Source organism: Thermobia domestica, chromosome 15, assembly GCF_964235325.1.
Source record: "Thermobia domestica chromosome 15, izTheDome1.hap1.1, whole genome shotgun sequence".
NCBI classification, from domain to species: Eukaryota; Metazoa; Arthropoda; class Insecta; order Zygentoma; family Lepismatidae; genus Thermobia; species Thermobia domestica.
In genome coordinates, this window is record NC_137468.1 from 34,133,669 (window position 1) to 34,152,233 (window position 18,565).

Consider the following 18,565-nt stretch of genomic DNA (forward strand, 5'->3'; position numbering starts at 1 on the left):
ACGGTTGAACCCTGGTGTAATCCAACTCAAACAGGGATTTAATGTGTTAATCCCATGCCACTTCTTACGTGTGTCATAGCTGCTGTAGACATACGCATTTCTCTGGCACGTATGTATTTCTTCCTTAGACATCTCCATATTTCCTGACGTGGTACTCTGTCTTAGGGTTTTTTTCCAAATAAACAAAACACATATTCGATCCTTTTTGTTCTTCTTCATACGTTTTCATAACTTGTCTTAGTATAAATAATTCGTCCTTATTCTCTTTCCTGGCATAAAACCAAGTTATTATTCTCCTGTTGCTGTTCCTTCCCGTAATAGCCGTTCTATAATTTTCTCCCAAATCTTAATTGTATGTGATACTACCAGAATAAAAGTTCTTCGCACAGGGAGAATACGTTTCACTTTGGATATAAAGTGCTGAATTTGGATTTAAACGGCCTCGGAAGTGTCACTCTTCGTCTCAGCGACCCCGAAAACTATGGATTTGACACTAATATCGGTCATTTTCGATCATTTTTATATATATCTCCCTCTCTTTCTCCTTAAGTTACGGTGCTTGGGGTCCCTGGTTCGATCCCAGCTCGCGCCGTGTGGACTTTGTGGTGGACAAACACCGTGCTCGTGGATTTTCTCGGGGTTCTCCCGTTTCCTCCCACTTTCTTCATTCCACCATTTCACTCATCTTTCATCATCACCGTCTCCTTTAGCCTAACCGGCATAACCGTGGGACGTAAAACTTAAAGATTTCATTTCATTTTCTCCTCAAGTTACTGGACTGAGTTTGATTTAAGTGGCATCATAAATGTCTCTGTTTATTTCAGCGACCCAAAAACTATGGGATTGAAACTAATATCGGTCATTTTTAAATATTTCTCCCTCCCCCCCCCCCCTCCTAAGTTGCACCGCCAAAGTGAAATGATAAAAAAAATATATATCCCAGGCCCGAACATAATCTAGTCTGTGTTGAAAATTTGATTGAGATTGGTCGGATGGTTTAAGAGTTTAGTTTTTAAAGTAAGTTTTGTTTATTTTTATATATCTCCCCTCCCCGTCCTCTAAGTTGCACCATCAAAGTAAAATGATAAAAACCATCCTAGGCCCGAACCTAATCTATGTTGAAAATTTGATCAAGATCGGTCCGGTGGTTCAAGAGTTATGAGGTCAGAAACATAGTCACTTTCAATGTTATAATATAGATTAGTTTGTTTCTTCTGTTTCCCAGTCCTGTACACTCCTTTCTCCTTCAAAATAGATAGACCCTACAATAACACTATCCCTCAATTTCGTGTTAATAAATTATCTGTATCAGATCCCATATAGTATTTATCCCTTCTGGCCCCAAAACTCTTCATAAAACGAAAATGTTTTTGTCCATTTGATTTAGAAACTCAATATCACATCTTTCACGTCTCATCAATAGGTCTATTGGTAATTAGGAGCTCAACTGTGTTCACAAAGGGATTCTCTGTGAAAGGGTTTAGTAGCGCCGCTGTAAAAAAGTTTCACATATCCTCAAGTTTGTTTTCAATCATTCAAAGTTTGCTTTCAACCGATGTAAAATTTAAGAAGCTACTTAGTCCACTGAGGAAAACCTTATAATAAGTCTGCGTAGTCCTTTGGTCCAGCATCCTAACGTTTCGGCTCTTTTATTAGAATACTAAAAGACCAAGTTGATGGAAGTCTGGAAATAGTTTATATCCTGGAGAGGATTTTTGTTTTGTGAAATACTTGTTCTATAACAGAGGTTTCCACCGAATTCTTTGGCTACAAGAGCAAAAGAAGTCTCTCTCTCTCTGTGTGTGTGTGTATGTATGTGTGTGCGGTGTTAAAGTTACGCCTTCCCAACAAAAGGAGCAACCATCGTCAGGCCTCTGGACACATGCGAGGAATTCTCAATGCGATGTGGTCACCATGGCGACGAGGTCTCTAGAGAAGAGACTGAATAGCATGCCCCCTTTCCATTTCGTCTTTTTCATCTTGGAAAAAAAAAAAAACCAAGAGATGAAAGCATTTTCTGAATTTTTTTCGTATTCGTCTTCGTTCTTCTGTGTCAAAAAATGGATGTGTGCTCACATTCTTACACGACAGTATGACCATTTACTATTTTGTTCAAATTTTCTGGCAACCTAGTTTTCCATGTTTGAAACCAACACAAGTACATCATCGCAGTTTCTTTCACAGTTTGAATCCACTAAAAGTGCGATGCGAAAATGTGCTGAACTATTTATTTTATGTTATTTTACACACTTTTTTATTTTACTCAAATTCAAGTGCCCTTTTACGTAAAAAGAGTAATTTTTTATCTGAAGAATTGTTGAACGTTTGGAGAAATTTTACTTGATCGTTCGATTGGAATTAACGTCCTTTTCCAGCATTGAGGTTGTACGAGGAGACGAAACCTATCATTTAGAGTAGCTATTTTGCGATCTGAGTTCCCTGAGCTCGTGCGAGCTCAAGCTCAGTATTCTCAATGAGGCTCACGTTATCAAAGCTCGCTCGCACGAGCTCGGACCTCACTAGCTATTGCACTTACTAGCTTCATTGAACTCGCGCTCTCTGAACTCTAGGGCTCGCTATTTTCAATGGAGTTCTCATTTACAAATGTTTGTGCTCACGAACATAATTGAGGCTCCCGTTTGCTCGGACTTAGGCTCTGGCTCGCTATCTACTTATAGAGCTTATGATCAGAGAGGCTCATTCTATCTTGCACCCTTGCTAAGAACTCAGATTTGCTATCTTCAATGGAGCTCACGTTTGCTAGTGCTCGCGCTCACAAACGGTGATTGAGGCTCGCGTTCGCCCGGATTCAAGCTCTGGCTCACTATCATATTACAGAGCTTATGCTAAGGAGTTGCGCTCAATGACGGTTTGTGCCCCAGTGATTGAGCCCCAGATCCAGGCTTGCAAGTTGCCCTCAACAATTGATCAGCTAGCCATCGCGTGACTGAAGTCATTACTTACTAGAAACATCTTTGAACACGTGATGAAAGACGGATCGACTTCAACTGACGCGAGGTTGAATCTATCTGGATTCAGAAGATGTTTAATAAGAGAACGCAGGTAGCAAAGCGTCTCAGTTGGCTCACGCATGCGGGTGTGTCTCAACTGGCGATTCCAGCACATGATCAACTGAAGCCAATCTACCGAATCAGCTCAAACTGTCTCTCACAGCCAGAATTATGGTTGTGGGTGTCTGATTGACGGATTGGTGTAAAGATCGGAGTTTCTCAACTGCTTCCGGGTGTCGGATTATGAATTTCATGACTCTTTCCATTACTGAAATGCAGGTCCCGTAAAACACAGGTTTCACTGTACGTTACTGTAATGCCACAGGAAGAAAAAAACCTCCTAATTTTTCAGGAAAGTAGAGAGAATCGTATATACAGGGTGTTTCAAAACAACACTGACAGCGTTTGGTGGGTTATTTCTGACACCAAGATACGACAAAACGTATAGACCAACCTGGGTGCAGAAATCTGTCATTTTGGAGTTATAGTCTGCCGAAAACATGCAAAAATGAACGTAAAGGTCCATAGCTCCAATACTATGGAGCCTGCTGTATGGGAACTCCAATACTATGGGAACTTCACTTAGGAACTAGTGTGTGCCCTATCCAAATATATATGTTTCAGAATCCTGCGGTACTTCCACAACAATTTTTTATAGAAGTAGTTGGCGAGTACTTGAAATTATATGTTCGTAGCCAAACTCTTTCTATAAAAATTGTTGTCTGAGTACCACAGGATTCTGAAACATATATTTTTGGGCAGCGGACATATTAATTCCTCAGTGAAGTCTTGACCCGACTACGGCACGTCACATACTATTGGAGTTATGGACCTTTAAAGTTCTTTTTTTTTTTTTTTGGCAGCCTATAACCCCGAAATGACGGATATCTGCATCCGATTGGTCTATACTTTTTTGCCTTATCTTGGTGTCAGAAATCAACTCCCAAACATTGTCGGTGCTGTTTTGAAACACCCTGTATATAGAAAAATGTATAAAAAAAGGATTGTAAATAAATCTAACAAATATATATAGGAGTATTTGTCTAATCCTCTAATAAATCACCTTAAGAGTTGAAGTTTCGTGATGTTTTCTTTCTTTTTAATAATAATAATAATAATAATCTCTAGAATAGTTAATCCCAGAATATACGAGCAGCTGAGAATGCTAACACCGTACACAATTCCAAATTCCTCACAAGAGAACAGACAGAGGAAAAGAGAAAGAGAGAGAGAGATAAATTTTAGTAATGCCGCAACGTCTCGTATTATCGCCTCTGTGCAAAAGTTCCAAAACTCGAGGGGCGAAAGGGCGGGACAAGTTTTAGGATTCTCTCAAGTGCAGAGTTCGTAAAATGTATTGTTGTTTAAGATTACTGCATTAACGACTAACATTACATAAAACTACTTCAGCATGTGTGTGTGTGTTGTTGTTGGTGTGAATGAAAAAAAAAAAATGGGTCGAGGAGTTAAAGGATGCAACTGACGATAGCTGTAAATTACGTGATATGATCCAGTTTTTTTTTTAAAATATTATTGTTACTTCTCATTTACCTTTTTTATTGGACTTTTTATGGTTGGCCCGCCTTTAATGTTAAATTTTGGATCGTTAATTTGAGCGTTAGAGCTTGCGCATTAAATGAAACTGTGGATCATTTTCTGAAGCTAACTAGCTGATTTTGCACTTCCCGTACATTTACATACACTACTTTTTTTTTTTTCCTGTATGTGGCACTACGTTGGATATTGCAAAATGTGAAATTCTGTGGAGTGGAAACATTGAATGTGCTTCATAGGTTCCTGTAATTACCGTTTAATTTGCTAATTTTGCCCTTATAGTACCTCTCTTTCTGTTAACCTTTTATGTTTCGTTGTCGTAAATCTTGGAATTCAAATGTTAAATAATGGATCTCGTATAAAGTGCTACAACATATAACCATGCTTTGATGGTCTTATTTATTGAAAACTAAAGAATCTTTGTGTCTTTATTTGCTATTCTAACGCTTCTAGAGTGAGAAAAAATAATGTTGAATATTTTATTGTGCATAACAGTTTGTTGGTAGAGACATAAATACAACATTTTGACTTTAAACTTATATCCTTTTACTATCTCTCGAACCAAGGATAGAAATATTTTTCCTTTCTCCCACTCCTGTTCGAAAAGGAATCCTTTGTGTAATATCTCAATTTTACGTGCCAAATAAATTGTCTGTAAATATTCACCTTTACGTCACTACGTTTGAAAATAAGGTTAAATACAAGATAATCTAACTTCCAAGCGCTTATTTTTTTACAGATAACAATGAAATGCATTTTACTTCTATTACAAGTAGAGGGACTAGTTTTTCGATACCTGGGTACGTATTATTAGTGATGATATGAAGTGTGAACGTGAAATAAAAGCAAGGATAGGAATGGCGAAAGAAGCCTTTAGGAGGAAGAAAATACTATTTTGTGGGACCTTGAATAAAGAGTTGAGAAAAAAAGACTCATAAAATTCTTCGTGTGGAGTATCGTACTATATGGATCAGAAATTTGGACATTACGCACAAATGATGGAAAACGACTCGAAGCTTTCGAATTAGCTGGGTCGAGCAGTAAACGAATGAGGAGAGGGTTTTTATAAATAGTGCGGGAGAAAAAGAACAATTTTAGGTATTATTAAGAAGAAGAAGAGGAACTGGTTGGGAGATTGGCTAAGAAGGAACTGTATCCTGAGGAACGTTTTAGAGGGTATGGTGGCAGGAAAGAGAGGGAGGGGGTGAAGGTGACTACAATTAATGGACGATATCAAAACAGAAAAATCGTACGTGAAGACGAAGAGGTTAGAGGAAGACCGTGGAGCATGGAAACTTCTTAGTTGCGGAAAATGAGTCAATAATGGCACAATATCTATGATGGTGATGATCACAAGAAGAAGCTTTCAGTAAGTAAAACATTTTGGGAAATAGTACAGTAATAAACTAAAACTTAAAACAGGTATTAAGAGTCTTCATCCCGGCGAAATTAAAATACCGCTAATTTTACAGTAATTATGTGGTATCTTCAAATATAGGCCTATAAAAGATAATTGAAATATGGAACAAGAGCGCCCTAGACAATATTATTTTGCGTGAGGTACCGTTATCACAAGTCACTTAGTGGCTTTCCGTTTTCAGCTGTTTAGAAACGCGAAAATAAATGCCGATTTTCAAAATGGCTCGAAATCGAAAGCAGATAAGTGAGTGGTGATAACGGTATCTCATGTAAAATGATATTGCCTAGGGCGCTCTTGTTCCATATTTCAATTATCTTTTATCTATTGGAAGATATCACATAATTACTGTAAAATTAGCGGTATTTTAATTTCGCCGGGATGAAGACTCGTAATAAAATAGATTTAATAAATAAATTAAAAAAAAAAACAGCTCCTTATCCTATGGCCGGTTGTTGGTGACAGGAAGACTTACCTTCAATTGGAGTGGTTAACACATCGGTTCCAAGCTTCATTACTTCAGGTTTTCTTGACTCTGCCCACCTGCTTATTAATTAATGTTAACTTCGCAAGCCTCACAACCGAAGTTATAAACTTCAAATTATCTTCCTGGGATCGACAATGGAACCGAGATCGTGCTCTGTAACCATTAAAAAAATAACCAAAATATTGTAAATATCTTTATAATGATTAATAGACTTAAATTCTAATTAATATATCGTGAAAAGCTTTTCGAGAATCGAGACGAAATTAGAAAGAATTCTTCGAGATTCGAAATGAGACGAGAATTCGAATAAAATATACGAGGTGAGGTGAGAAAACTTTATTTTGTGTCTCGTTTCTTCTCGTGGGCAACTTTTTCTCGAATTATATGTTAGGTTACAAATGTAAAATGAAATGAAAATGAAATATTTCAGTTTAACTTCCACGAATATGTCCTTTAGGCTAAGGGAAACGATGATTAAAGGGAGAAATGATCATCGAGGAATTGATGGGATGAGAAAGTAGAAGGAAACGAGTATCCCGAGAAAATCCACCAATACGATGTTGTCCACCACAAACTTATTGGGTCGGGAATTGAACCAGGGACCCCACGCACAAGAGGTAAGCGCTCTGTCGTTGAGCCACCCGCGGTTAGAAATTTAAGCAGGATATTAAAATGTTTGTTGTTGAATTGGATCTATTTGAGCCTAACACCTATTTTCAGTACTGATACTATATGAAACGCCATCTACTGTTCGAAGCAGGAACCAATCTACTACTGTATACGAGTCGAGTATCGCTATCGGAAATCGAACCCAAAACTACACACAGAGAGAAAGCATGTGCGATAACCACTCAAGTAACTGCATCAGTTGAACACATTGTGGCTTTGATTGATGAAACTGTACATTTAGAACAGGCGCGCACCTAGAAATTTCTGCTGGGAGGGGTCCAAGCTTGGGAATACCAATATTACAACCACATGTCTATGTAGTATTGAACGACTATTATTCTGCACCCGAAAAGATTATAAGAAATTGTAAAATTCTTCCATCTATATTGCCAGTAAAAAAAATGATAGAACTAAACGGCGTAACCAACATCTTGGAATTTGAAGGCGGCGCTCCAAGTTCCCTTTAAATGCTGCTAGCAAATGAGAGTCCAGCGGTATTGCCACGTTTGTTTTGTACACATCCACGTGTCTATCCTTTGCCACCTGATCGCGCTGTAGTTCGTCTGCTTAGCCATAGCCACATCCCTTAGCACTCGGCAACATCGCGTTAGAGCTTGCGTTTTATTCGTTTAGCTGAAAAATGCCAAGATGTTTGTCACATACTTTAGATTGTTTTTATAAGAGAAAAAGTACAGATGAAGTGTAAGATCAAATTTTCATGCTACATCAATCATTTCCCTGTTAAACAAGTATAGTTTTATTGACAAAATGGACAAATGTACATTCAGTTACGAAGTTTTGGAACCCCTCGTGGGTACGCCCCTGGTGTAGAATTTCTGAAAGAAAATCTTTGAGTTTAACGTCGTGCTACGATTATGCATTTTTTTTTCAGGCCATTGGAAACGAATGATGAAGACAAGTGAATGATGATGGAATAATCGGTAGAATGAGAGTGCGTGAGGAAACGGGAGTACCCCCGAGAAATCCCACGAACACCATGTTTTCAATCAACAAACTTACGTGCGTTAGGATTGAACCAGGGACCCCCATACACCAAAGGTAAGCACTCAACCACTGAGCCACCGTGCCTCCCCTTACAACTTCTGAAAGAAAAGAAAATGGCCGAATTAAAAAAAAAAAAAGAAACAAAACTACACAGTACATTAACAGTTGAAAATCCATAATCATTTCCTAGAAATTCTACAGTAGTGACACCTTAAAAAAAAGTAAAAATAACACTTTAATGAATCATTGTTGTAAAGATACACTATTTTGAAGTTTTTTCTTCTTTTTTTTCTACGCGAGACTGTTTTATTAACAAGGTCATTAGTTACTTTCTACAAAATATACAGTCCTTTTATAATTGCTAGTAACTTAATTTACATGTAGCTGAAAAGAGATTTTCACCATTTCGTAAGGAAGGAAAAATGAAGGTTACTAAAAAATCTTTACCATAAACCACACACACTACACACATAGTTTGTATACCATATGTATGTGTATCGTTTAGTTATATTGTACGATTGGGAATCTTGGTTTGTAATATTCTGACGCAATTTCACGGATGTTTATCCTAGGATACATGTGATTCCAGAATCGTATTTGTTTTTTAGTAGCAAGTGCCAAGTGGACCTCGATATATATTTATTTACAGGCGAGTAGTAGCACTTGAAAGCACACGCTTTACTGATAAAAAGGGCAAAGCCGCAACGCACCGCATCGCGATTTTACACACACACAAAAAGGAAAACACTTCGGTCTCAATGTTCTTGTTTTTTCAACAGCTAAGTTGCTTGTTTTTTTAGTGTTATGCTTTGATCTTGTTCTTGTTGTTGTTTCGAAGTGTAGCACGTATTGTGCGGTTATTGTTGCAAATTACAAAAGAATGCTGAAACAACATGCTGATCCGACTCTTCTGGTGAGTAAGGTCTTGCTTGTTTCTTTCCGCAGTGTTGGACGATTTAGATATATTAACAAGTTGTGGCAATATATTGCGTTCTTCACAAGGCTTATTCACAAGCAATTGGAATTCTTATTGCCAATGGAAGAAAATAACCGAAAAACTACAGCAGAGTTTCTTAACCTATTTCGTACCACTACCTCATTTTATCACATCCTCTTGCCAGGGAAGACACTCATGAAAATATTTGGATTGTAATAAATTTTTCTACAATTACTGTTTATCGCTTTCCTCATGACCATGCTTTATTTTCTAAAAATCTTATTTAATTTATGCTGTATTGCCAATTGTAGGGATATGTTCCTAAACATATAGATATTTAGACACTTTTGCTAACCGTAGGAACACATATCACAAATTAATAGGAAACGTAGGGACTTTTAACAATATTTAACGAATGAAAACAAATTGTAATTAACCATTATATTGGTAATATTAATTGATCAATTCATTGTACTTCACTTTATTCTGAGAAAATATAATTGCGCCTGAGTTACCAACCCTGGTTTCGAATGATCCAGGTTCTAACTTCTGAAAAGAAGGACGAAAATACCGTAGACTTTGAGTTGCCTGCAACAAATTTCCTCTATGTTAAGTGACTATAAAACAAAGAGAAACGAAATTGGGCCACTGCTTCTTAATTAATTTTTAGTTATAAAATTTTCCTGAAGGCACAAGAAAGAGCCAGTGGCGGCTTTAGCGGGTAGGCCGGGTAGGCATGTGCCTACCCAAAAATTTTGAAAAAGATATAAACGCCAAAAATACAATAAAGAGTAAATATATTTTCCACTATTTATATTAATGGTAGATAATTAACAAATAGCATCAACGATTATTGTAAAAGTAATTTCCTGCTGTCATTAATCAAACAAATGTGTATATGTGTCCATAAGCGAGGGAGCGGGTCTACCCAAAATTAAAATACTAAAGCCGCCCCTGGAAGGAGCCTGCAAACCCTTTGGTATACAACAGATCAGCACTTATATCTTTAGAACCAAAGGACTGGAAAATAGCTTTATATGAAATATAAGCATACTTTTCAATGCTTTCAGAAAAGAACATAATAAACAGGAAACAGCAACATACATTAAGGATTTCTCGTGAGTAGAAAGATATATTATGTGTAGCGAAGTTATGTATAATGTCATTTGTAATCTATGATCATATATTCGGGGGCACGGTACCTATTTGTAGAGCGCTTAGGCCTACCTCTGGATACCAGGTTCGATTCCCCGGCCAAGTAAGTTTGTAGTGGACAACATCGTGTCCGTGGGTTTTCTCGGGGTACTGCCGTTTCCTCCCACTTTCTTATTCCACCAATTCTTCCATCATTATTCATTTGTCTTAATCATCGTCTCCCTTAGCCTAAAGGGCGTAATTGTAGGACGTTAAACGGAAAAAATTTAATTTCATTTTCATAATCGTTATTATTATTAGATAAGTTAAAATTTCCTGCACATTTAGGTGGAAAGTAGGAACATTTTGGCCTAGTTGTAAGGACCTACCTCAAATATTACTGGCATCACTAGTATATGCTGTATTTGCCAATAACTATTGAAATTTGAAAAACATATCTATCAAAATAATCTTTAAAAAAATATTTTTCCGCTGCTGGATCGTAATTATAGTACGTTTATCACCTCATTTCGCATTCCTCATTTATTCCTCTCGCCACTCCAAGATTGAAAAATTCCGAACGAAAGGATAATGTTAAGCAGTGCTTCTTTTCTGGCGTTACGGAATACCGGGCGAAATTTCTTCTTTTTTTGTGTGATTTTTCTAGTTATATTTTCCATATTGTATATACACAGTATTTTACAATCTGCAAATGCATACTTTAACACAATATGCATCAACATTACCTCAAATGAAATTAGAAATGAGGATATGTGGTCAGAGGTCATATAGTATGGAAGTTTCTGTAATAACACATTCATTGTGATTACCGGCAATTTTTTTCGGCCCTGATATTCAGCGTAAAGAAGGAAAGATATAAGATATACGATGGTCCAATAGTAAAACGCTTTCTCCTTGGTGCGAAGTGTTCCGGCTCGATTTTAGACCATATAAATTCGTAGGTTTACTGCAGCATTATCCGTTTCCATAAATTTTAAAGGACTTTGGGTAGCCAAAACCACTTACTCTGTCCGTGTGTTCATCTACGATACACAAAATCTCAGAAATTTCTTGTTGGATCAGCATAAATTCGTTTCGTAAGAACGGTCGGTGACCCAAACATTAGAACATTAGTTAGTTTATTAACTCACGCTGCAAACAATATCAATAACATTGCAAATTAGTACACTACAACTTTGTCCTTAGATATCCAATATATTGAATTAATTGATAATAAATAAATAGGCAAATAGTTTACTTTTTAAATAATCCTTTAATTCTTTTACTTTTTTGTTATCTATTTTATTAGCAACGTCGTATGCATTTGAAAACATACATTGTATCTTTCGCTAAGCCATTTCCTTATTGAGCGGTGCAGTCAGTTTGCTCTGAACCGACATATGGCGTACAAACATGGTGGTTATTGTTCTACACGCATGAGTAGCAGACTGGAATTCAGTCGCAAATTTCGACTGGTTAGAATCATCTCATGAGCGAAAGGAAGTATTCGTAATCAGCTAGCTCCGAAGTTTTTCTTAATGCAATAAAAAGAAATCAGTGGAAATGTCCATTGTATGTTATGCAACCACAATATCCCAAGTGTCATTTTGGTTGCCTAACAAATTTGGGAAAACATCAAACAGCGCACTGTATGATATGGATCTTATTTGAATGAATAACTTTATTTGAAAGAACTAATGAATAACTACTTTGAAATCATCAGTCGTAAAATTTCTCCTTTTTTTTCTTTATTGTTACAATTTTTGGAATAAGAAACTTGTGGATAGCGTTTTAAAGTTCTTCTTCTCGAAGTTTAGCGGCCTCAATAAGTGTTATATTACAGTTATAATGAAAATAGAGATCATTCATAAATTTTAAGTGACGATTGTGTTCTGCGAAATTTGCTGTATTTTCAGCACCGTCATTGCTAACACTATTAAACATTTTATTTAAAACAAAATTGAAAGTTAATCTAACAGGTCTATAAATAATTCGTTGGATCTAGAAAATCCACTGCGTCTAGCGATTTCCACTTTTTCTCGCTCCTATCAAATGACCGATTTTATTAGAATATTGAATGTTTCCAGGATTTTTCTTTAGTAATTAAATTATTTTTGATGTTATAATGGGAAAAACCAGGTTGGACGTCCTGTTACCTCTCCATTAAAATTGAAATGTTTTCAAAAAGCCCGACATTTCTCGGCCTCGGGAAAAAATGCAAAAAAAAAAAAAAAAAAGTTTTATCCGAACCGTTGCATCTGTACCTGAGAGCGAATTACATTTTACTTTCTTGCTTGGTAACATTGAGAACATAATGAAGCTCTGCATCATCACACAATATATTAATAATAATGCAATTTTTGTATAATACGAGATACTAATGACTGAGTAGATGGAACATACAAGGACTTTTTTTTTTATTGCTGCATAAATTGTACGTGTCTTCATCAACGTTGGAAGGGGGCGCTCTTTTGACATTTTTCGCTAGGGGAAGGGGGACATAAATTCTTAGTTACGCTACTGATCATAAGGGCAGAACTTCGAGGACCACATTCGGTCCGCAGATCATAGTTTAGAAATACTGGTATATCATATACATTTGGTTGCTCAATAATTATGATATCTCGAAATGGTCACCCAAATTTAGGGTCTATAAGAAGAAGTTTGAAATTGTAGACGTACCTGGCTTACTTTTTGCATCTTTGATATTCTTCCTTGTTTCACAGGGTTCGTACTGACCTGGAAAACCTGGAAAAGTCAGGGAATTCAGTTTACTTGTAAAATGTCTTGAAAAAGTAGGGAAATTTAATGAAAAACTGAGAAAAAAAACCTTAAAAGTCAGGGAATTCAACTTACGTGTAAAAAATTCTGGAAAAGTAAGAGAATTTCATGAAAAGCTGCAAAACCTGGAAAAGTTCGGGATTTTTAAGTATGGACTTTTAATTCTCTGAACCCATTTATTTTATTGCCTTACCTGGTTATTTGGTAGAGATATTTTTTAAAATGTTTTCTTTTGTTTTGTAAAATTTCTATACCTACACTCACTCACACAAACACACACACACACACACACACACACACACACACACACACACACACACACACACACTATACTTGTACATGCACATGTAAGAACCTCCTCGTCGGGGAAGATTTTTACATTATAGGCCTATATAGACCTGGAAATTTGTAGGTCATGAACTGGAAAACGTGGAAAGGTCAAGGAATTCGTGCTAGCCAAATAATATTTGAGTTATTCACTAGAATTCAAAAAACTTTGGGGTGAGAATAAGATCTAACATTATTATAAGTTATACTACTCTCATATTTTGCTCGTAAAAGAAATTTACAAGACAGATCTATATAATAACTAAGTTGATTGCGAAGAAAGAAAGAAATCCTTGGAAGTCCTAAATGTTGCATATAAAGTGAAATAAATTATTAATAAAAGAAAAGTTGCAGTAACATTTGATAATATCGTAGAAAAGTTTAACAAACATTTTTATGAAATGTTAAACTCACTGAGCTCGTAAGTGGAAATTTCCATCGTTATAATAACAAGAGGCTGTGAAGTGGCAAATTCTCCTACATAGTATGTTAATTTTAACAATTGTTTGTGAAAACCTACACTAAGTAGATGTGTGCTGATTTTGTTCTGTAAATGTTGAATTGCAGTGCAGTTTTGGGTGGTGGGTCTGTATACTGTAATTAAGTCCCACATATTTGCATATCAAGACTTCAAATCAATTAATGAAGAGGGTACGATGACGTAATTGCAGAAGTAAAACTCAAAAAAAAATTTTTTCTAGTAATAGTTTATAAGTATCAAAAAGAAAAACAAAAGAAGAACAACAAAAAAGTCAAATCTAGCGACCTAGTTTGTAGAATTATAGTGCTGCCAAAATGTCTTGAGCCGTGGCAAAAATGCGAACTAAATCTCTCACCTTCGACACACCCACGCGTTGAGCCAATAAGAGTTCAGTTGTTGCTAAGCGAGAGAGCCTTGCAGCCATCTACGCCAAAGGGAATGGAATTCTTCAGACAATAGCAGCGCTTGGAACGAAAGACTAGGTGTCAAGTCAATGTGTATATCTATAGTAAGTTAACTCATAGTGTATTGTGACTCAAAAGACTGATGAGTTATAAGTCGTTTGACGCTTGAACGAAATACCCAACTTTAGTTACTCCTTTCGAAAATTTTGATGCCGAAGACTCAAGTTCGATTCCCGGTTGGAGTTCATATGGTTTGGATCCCACTATAAGTTATAGGTCTGCGTCTCATATATAGGCTACCTGCTAAAAGGAACATAAAAACTCCATATCCTTCCTAGATTTTAATGGAATAAAAATGAACATTACTTCCCTATGCATTGGCAACCCTGTTTCATGTTTATTCAAGGACAGTAATCGGTAACGCACCATGAACGAACAGTTTATACTAATTTCCGTGATTTTGCTTTTCATTTTTCACTTGAGTTATTTCATGGCTCTTTTTTTTTCAGCGATTACGTAAAGCTCACTTTTTTTAAACTTTCTTGTGAAGAAAGGAAAAGCAGGACGAGAACTTATCAAAAGTAATACCGTATTTCCGTAAAAATAAGGACCTAATCAGAAAAATAAGCCCTAGCGTAATTTTTCAGATTTGCCCTACCCCAAACCTCTCAACAAATCTTATTTTGTGCATTTCTCACAACAATCAGAGAACACGTTAGAAACGATTATGCTCCCAGTTCACAGAGACAGTCTCTCCTGAAAGTGAACCCTAACCTGTCTTTTGGGCCAACCCGGCCATTCCTTGCGAAAAAAAAGGGTGTCGGATTAGCGAAAGTGTCGTATTATTGAGTGTTTCTGAAATGTATTTTAACATATACAGTACGGTCCGAAAGTCTTGTCACCCTCGCATTTTGTTTGTGTGTGTGTATTTCTACTCCGTTTTCTTTTCAGATGGCTGACACTTTTTTTTGTGTGTGTATGTATTTTGTATATGAAACCTAGTGGGGTAATTGTTTCTTCTCAGTCAAATGTACAATTTATCGATCTTGCCGGAATAGGAAAGTGTTTTTCTGAAGTAAGGAAAACCTGTGTTATTACGAAGAGTTAGAACTCAATCCCTTACATGTTATATGACTGTAATGTCCAGTACGCATCTCATACGACCATATTTTTGACGGTACAGTCAATCAATATTCCTACCTCCAAATGTTGTGGGATTGGTTTATACCATAGCTCCAAAGACTGAACATTGTTTCTGAGAGTTGGCTTTAACATGATGGAACTTCAGCCCACTGTGCTCTCCTTGTCATGAAATTCTTGCATGAGATGTTACCCCAGAGGTGAATAGGGAGAGGATCAGTGAATATGCTAGCATCGATTGAGTGGCCTCCCGGGAGTCCAGACCTGTCGTCGTGCGACAATTTCCTGTGGGGAATAGTTATGCAACATGTTTGGAAACAGCGATACCAGACAACTGAAGATTTAAAGCACGTTGTTGGGGAGGTATTCAATGAAATCACAACGTCCATGATGCAGAATGTTTCACACAGAACATGGCGCCGCATCATATGAGGAGTGTCTTTCCAAAACATGATAAATCCGTTTGGTAGAATTCTTCAGAAAGGGCAAAAAACTATAAATATATCTTTTTACATTGAAACACAATGGCAAGTGATATTTCTAACAGAATTTACCACAGAAAATAATGTGTTTTTACGAAAAATAATTACAAAATTTAACGTAAGAGGTTCCATATTCAATTTAAAATCGGACATTTTCGGATTTAGCATGTTTTGGAAATACCCAGACAGCAATTTAAGCTTGCTGCAAGTTGCCACAAGCTTGCTGTGGCAAGGTCAATTAGCTTGCCGCAAGCTATATTATGCAAGCCAATTAGCTTGCTGCTAGCTTGTGGCAAGCTAGTTAGTTACATCTGGGCAAGGCTTGCACAAGCTTGTCTTTACAAGTTAAACACAAGTCAAATTATCTCAAACGCAATCCAAGTATAAGCGTATTCTCATCAATGGCAAGCTTTATTAAGCTTATTGCAAGCGAAAACACGCCAAACAAGTTATATGGAATATTTCAGTAAGCGAATTTAGATAAAACAGTATAATTTAACTGTCTGACTAAATCTATGCTACAATATGTTTTCCCCTCCCTTTCCCAATTATTGAAGCAAATGCACAATGGTGAAAACACCCAAGTCTCAGATCCGCTTCTACAAAACATCAAAATAAGCATAATTATTACATTTTAGATGTGATAAGCAACGCGCCGTTGCTTCTTACAAATATCTAATACGTTGTTATATTAACCTCCCGCGAGTATTTGAAATTTCTACCTTTTTATATAAAAACGCAGAAAAAGTGTTTATACTTTAAACACAGCGTTCAGATAAAGTTTATACTGTAAGTTAAACTTGAAGTTTATATTAAAATATCTGCAACAGTTCTGTATTCTTTCGCAAAATAAGTAGGGTCAAATCTGCTGCCATCTATGTTCGCATTTATGCTTTATATATAAATACTATAATTCGTTATGCCTCATGGTTACCGAAATATGAGAAAATAAAGAGTGATATTATAGGTACGTGGGACTAGAGTACTAAAGTACTAGACAGCACAATTAAAAAAATAATTAAGTTTGTCCTTTATTCAAGCTGAATGCTAACAAGACGCTAACAACGCGAACACTACCTTGTCGCCGAAAGTTAAGAGGTCAGCGTCACGTGGTTTTTGAGAACAACTGAAAATCGAACGCGCGCTGGCTTTTTACTTCAATCTAAAGAAAAGCGTCTCGCAAGTGAAGCATGGGTTGCCCGCAATACAGCTTGCGCTAAGCAGAAATAAGCTTTTGTGTATAAGCCAAAGCGAAATAAAATCAAATAAAAGCGACAGGCAAGCTTGCGGTAAGCAAACATGCTGTCTGGGTACACTCCTCATATTGTGCCGCGACCCATACCGGTACTGATGTTTTGGATCACTAAACAAGCTGGGACACGGGAATGACAAGATTTTCGGACCGTACTATACTTTATTAACTCTAAAGTTACATAGATTCTTTTAGAAAGAATGGTCCTTGAGTTTGTATCTGCGTACAACTAGTCGTTGAGTGATAGGTAACAAGATTAACAACAAATTAAAACCTTTATTTATGTTATAAGCACATAACTGAAGTGCTCTAATAGCTCAAAATCTCGTATTACAGCCCGTACAGGTCAGTTTTGGCACACCATTCGAAATAATCAAGAATGTTATAAATAGAGGATTTGCCCATATATATCTTCAACCTATTAAATCGATGAAGCCAAAAAACAACCGAGCATCGGAACATCTGATTGGCTACTCTCGTTTCTGCCATCGTCTGATTGGCTACTTTCGTTTGCGCCATGATTGTTGGCTCAAAACATTGCGATCCTATTGGGCGGAGTGGGCAGAGTAGGGGTGGTGAAACTGTGACGTATAGCTTTAAGATTTTGTTGAAAGGGCAGATCCTCTATTTTATAAAATCCTTGGAAATAATTGTTGAAAACTTATAATTCTTTCACTCATTTCCTTCTTATTGATCTCCAAAAGATTTTTGCAGGGCGACATAACATTACCCTATTTGGCATAGGTATAATTCAAGAGGACTAACAGAACTAACTGTTGAAAAATTAAAATTATTGTACGATTTGCGCATAAATACGGCGTCCGGATGTATGGCATAAAAACTACAGTGCAAAAGTCACAAACAAATCTGTGCTAGGTGGCCATTAAAGAGCACAAATGCTATCAAACCGAGTCAGGGCAGGGCGAAGCTATAGTGGGACGCGAGTCTCGCGGGAGTTCGTCCAAAGGGAGCAGACGCGTCAGCGACGCTGAGTAGAATATACTTGTAAGCGAGGGTAGTGAAAACAAGTGGGTTTTGACAATGATATGAGAGTTTAGCTCTTGTCGTAGTTTTACACTAGGAACACTACACTTGTAAACAAAATGCAGCGTCTATACACTGTGTAGAACATAAAATAGTATCTAATACAGTCATCTTCCATATGCACTCACTTATTTTATCTGTCGTAAAGCACTTGTAATGATTTTACACTGGTATTCCTACCCTTGTAAACCTAAAATACAGCTGTATTAATTTGTGCCTAATTCTGTCGCCTGAAGAAATTTCTTTCTTATAATCAGTGTTTCTTTTAGAAACAATGTTCTGGTGGGACACACTTAGTATTTCGGGGGGCACTGCTGATACTTTCTACTTATTTATTATATTATACATGTATTATTTTGGTCTCCTCCAGGGGCACTCTCATTGCTCCGGGGTCAGTGCCCCCCCCCCAAAAAAAAAAACATGTCTGGAAGAAACACTGC

At 36.8% G+C, this 18,565-nt stretch overlaps 1 protein-coding gene across 5 annotated transcripts in view; it reads left to right on the forward strand.

Moving 5' to 3' along the window:
* The window catches only part of GlcAT-P (Glucuronyltransferase P), a 261,409-nt gene that overhangs the window by 152,832 nt on the left and 90,012 nt on the right, over positions 1-18,565 (forward strand). The window contains exon 1 of one of the 5 annotated variants that reach the window (XM_081739555.1): positions 8,850-9,056. The exons of the other annotated variants lie outside the window; for them this stretch is intronic. Coding sequence (XP_081595681.1) covers positions 9,024-9,056 — 33 coding nt within the window. The 5' untranslated portion in view covers positions 8,850-9,023. Of the gene's footprint in view, positions 1-8,849; positions 9,057-18,565 lie in introns of those variants that run through there. 5 annotated transcript variants of the gene reach the window in all.